The sequence below is a fragment of the Merops nubicus genome, unplaced genomic scaffold (assembly GCF_000691845.1).
Source record: "Merops nubicus isolate BGI_N331 unplaced genomic scaffold, ASM69184v1 Scaffold25827, whole genome shotgun sequence".
In the NCBI taxonomy this organism is placed as follows: domain Eukaryota; kingdom Metazoa; phylum Chordata; class Aves; order Coraciiformes; family Meropidae; genus Merops; species Merops nubicus.
Genome location: NW_008618703.1, coordinates 3,416 through 5,135, shown reverse-complemented (window position 1 = coordinate 5,135; position 1,720 = coordinate 3,416). Strand labels below are relative to the sequence as shown.

Below are 1,720 nucleotides of genomic sequence, written 5' to 3'. Positions count from 1 at the left end.
CTTTTATTTTCACTCTGTCCTATCACTCCTCTTTTCTAGTATTTTTCTCTTTTCGTAATAAAAATTGTGTTGGGCGTGTGGCATTTGACCTCGTTTCCGTCTTAATCCCACTCTTGGGATCATCTCAAAACCTCCCCTGACACAGGATCGGGACAGTCTGCTAGAAACGACTTTTCCTGGTGACCTTCACTTCCAGCAAAGATTTGAGTGATGAAGAGTGTCAGCTAAGCTGATGCACATCTGCAGCTTTATCAGGGACACTCCTATCTGGCATAAGCATTGAAAATCAAAGTTAAACCTACGAAAGACAGAGCAAGAGCTTGTGTGCACCAAGGGAGCAGCATTCAGGGCATTATTTCCTGTAAGCAAGACGCTTTTGCCAAATATAACCCATCAGCAGCGTTGACAATTTCTATTGCAGCAAATGACAGAAGTTGGAGTGCAAAACAGACTCCAGCTTCAGCAATATGCAGCATGAGAACCTCCTGAGGAAAAGGAAGCCAAGTTCTGCAGAGGTAACAACCTACCTGATGGCGGTGAAGCCTCCTGTGCTTTCAGTAAACTACTTTCTTCAAGAGAGTTGTTCCCACTGTCATCCCCTTCTTCTGTCTGGTTTTCTTCTGTGGGCTCAGGGGGCAAAGCTGCACTACTGTTGTCCAGGCTCAATTCCACCCCTGCTTCCCCTGCAAGCCCTTCCTTCTGCACAGGTGAGCTTTTCCTTGGTACCTTCAACCTTGTCTTCTTTGTCTGTTTAAGATTGAGTTGGGGGGGGTCCACTGGTGGACTTGAGGATTGTGTCGCAATTTCTTCCATGGCTGGGGCAGTGCTGAGGTGCCCAGAGTCAGGAACAGGCTTTCGGGGTGATGCGGGGGTGTTGTCATCAGACAGTGCAGGGATAGCAGCAGCACCATCTTTTAGGTCCTCAGAATAGTTTTTTGGTGCATCTTCCCCTTCTTTCCATGGTTCTGAAACATGGGCTTCTCTAGAGAAAGCAGAGGAGTCCACCAGTCCATCCTCCACGTGCCGGGAAGGATGCGCCTTACACATCCCATCCAGACCCTCTGATTTATCTAGCTCCACCAAGTCAGCATTTTTATCCAAGTCATCTAAGACATCAGGTTTCTCCACCACATCCAAGACACCAGGTTTATCTAGAACAAGGTCGTTTGATTTGTTTAGTTCAGACAGGCTGCCTGCTTTCACTAGAAGGTCTAAGTCCCCACCTGCATTCATTTGCTTGGATTGATCCCAGTCAGGTTGCTGAAGAACTGAAGCAGCCTGGGTAGAAGCTGTTTGGGAGCCCAGGAGATCTTCCCCAAACTCCATGTCAGCAGGGAGATCACCAATAAGTGGTTTTTCAGACAAGGACAGGGGGTCCAAAGATTGTGAAAATTCACTGGAATCCATTTAGAATATGTCAACTGGAAATGAGACAGAGAGACTTGCAAGTTAATGAAAAGTGGTCTAACGGTGCACGAATTGTCCACTCTTCTGAACACTGTTGGGAATAAAACAAGGCCAAATTTTGTCCACTCTTCTGAACACTGTTGGTAATAAAACAAGGCCCAGTAATGCTGCTATCCCTATCCAGGATACCAAAAGGTCAGTGGCACCCTTACAAGTAGTTGTGGGGTTACAAAACTCTAAAGCCAAGCAGCAGCAGTAGGACACAGCAGACCTTTGGAAACTCTACAGCCTCCACACACCTCACTGCAGCAGG

At 47.0% G+C, this 1,720-nt stretch overlaps 1 protein-coding gene across 1 annotated transcript; it reads right to left on the bottom strand.

Annotated features, from left to right (window-relative positions):
• Positions 1 to 527: 527 nt before the first annotated feature.
• On the bottom strand, positions 528 to 1,407 carry LOC103776060 (zinc finger MYM-type protein 3-like; the record flags this gene model as incomplete). Its single annotated transcript, XM_008943548.1, has 1 exon — positions 528 to 1,407. A coding segment is annotated over exon 1 (880 nt), but the record flags the coding sequence as incomplete, so codon positions are not given.
• Positions 1,408 to 1,720: the final 313 nt, after the last annotated feature.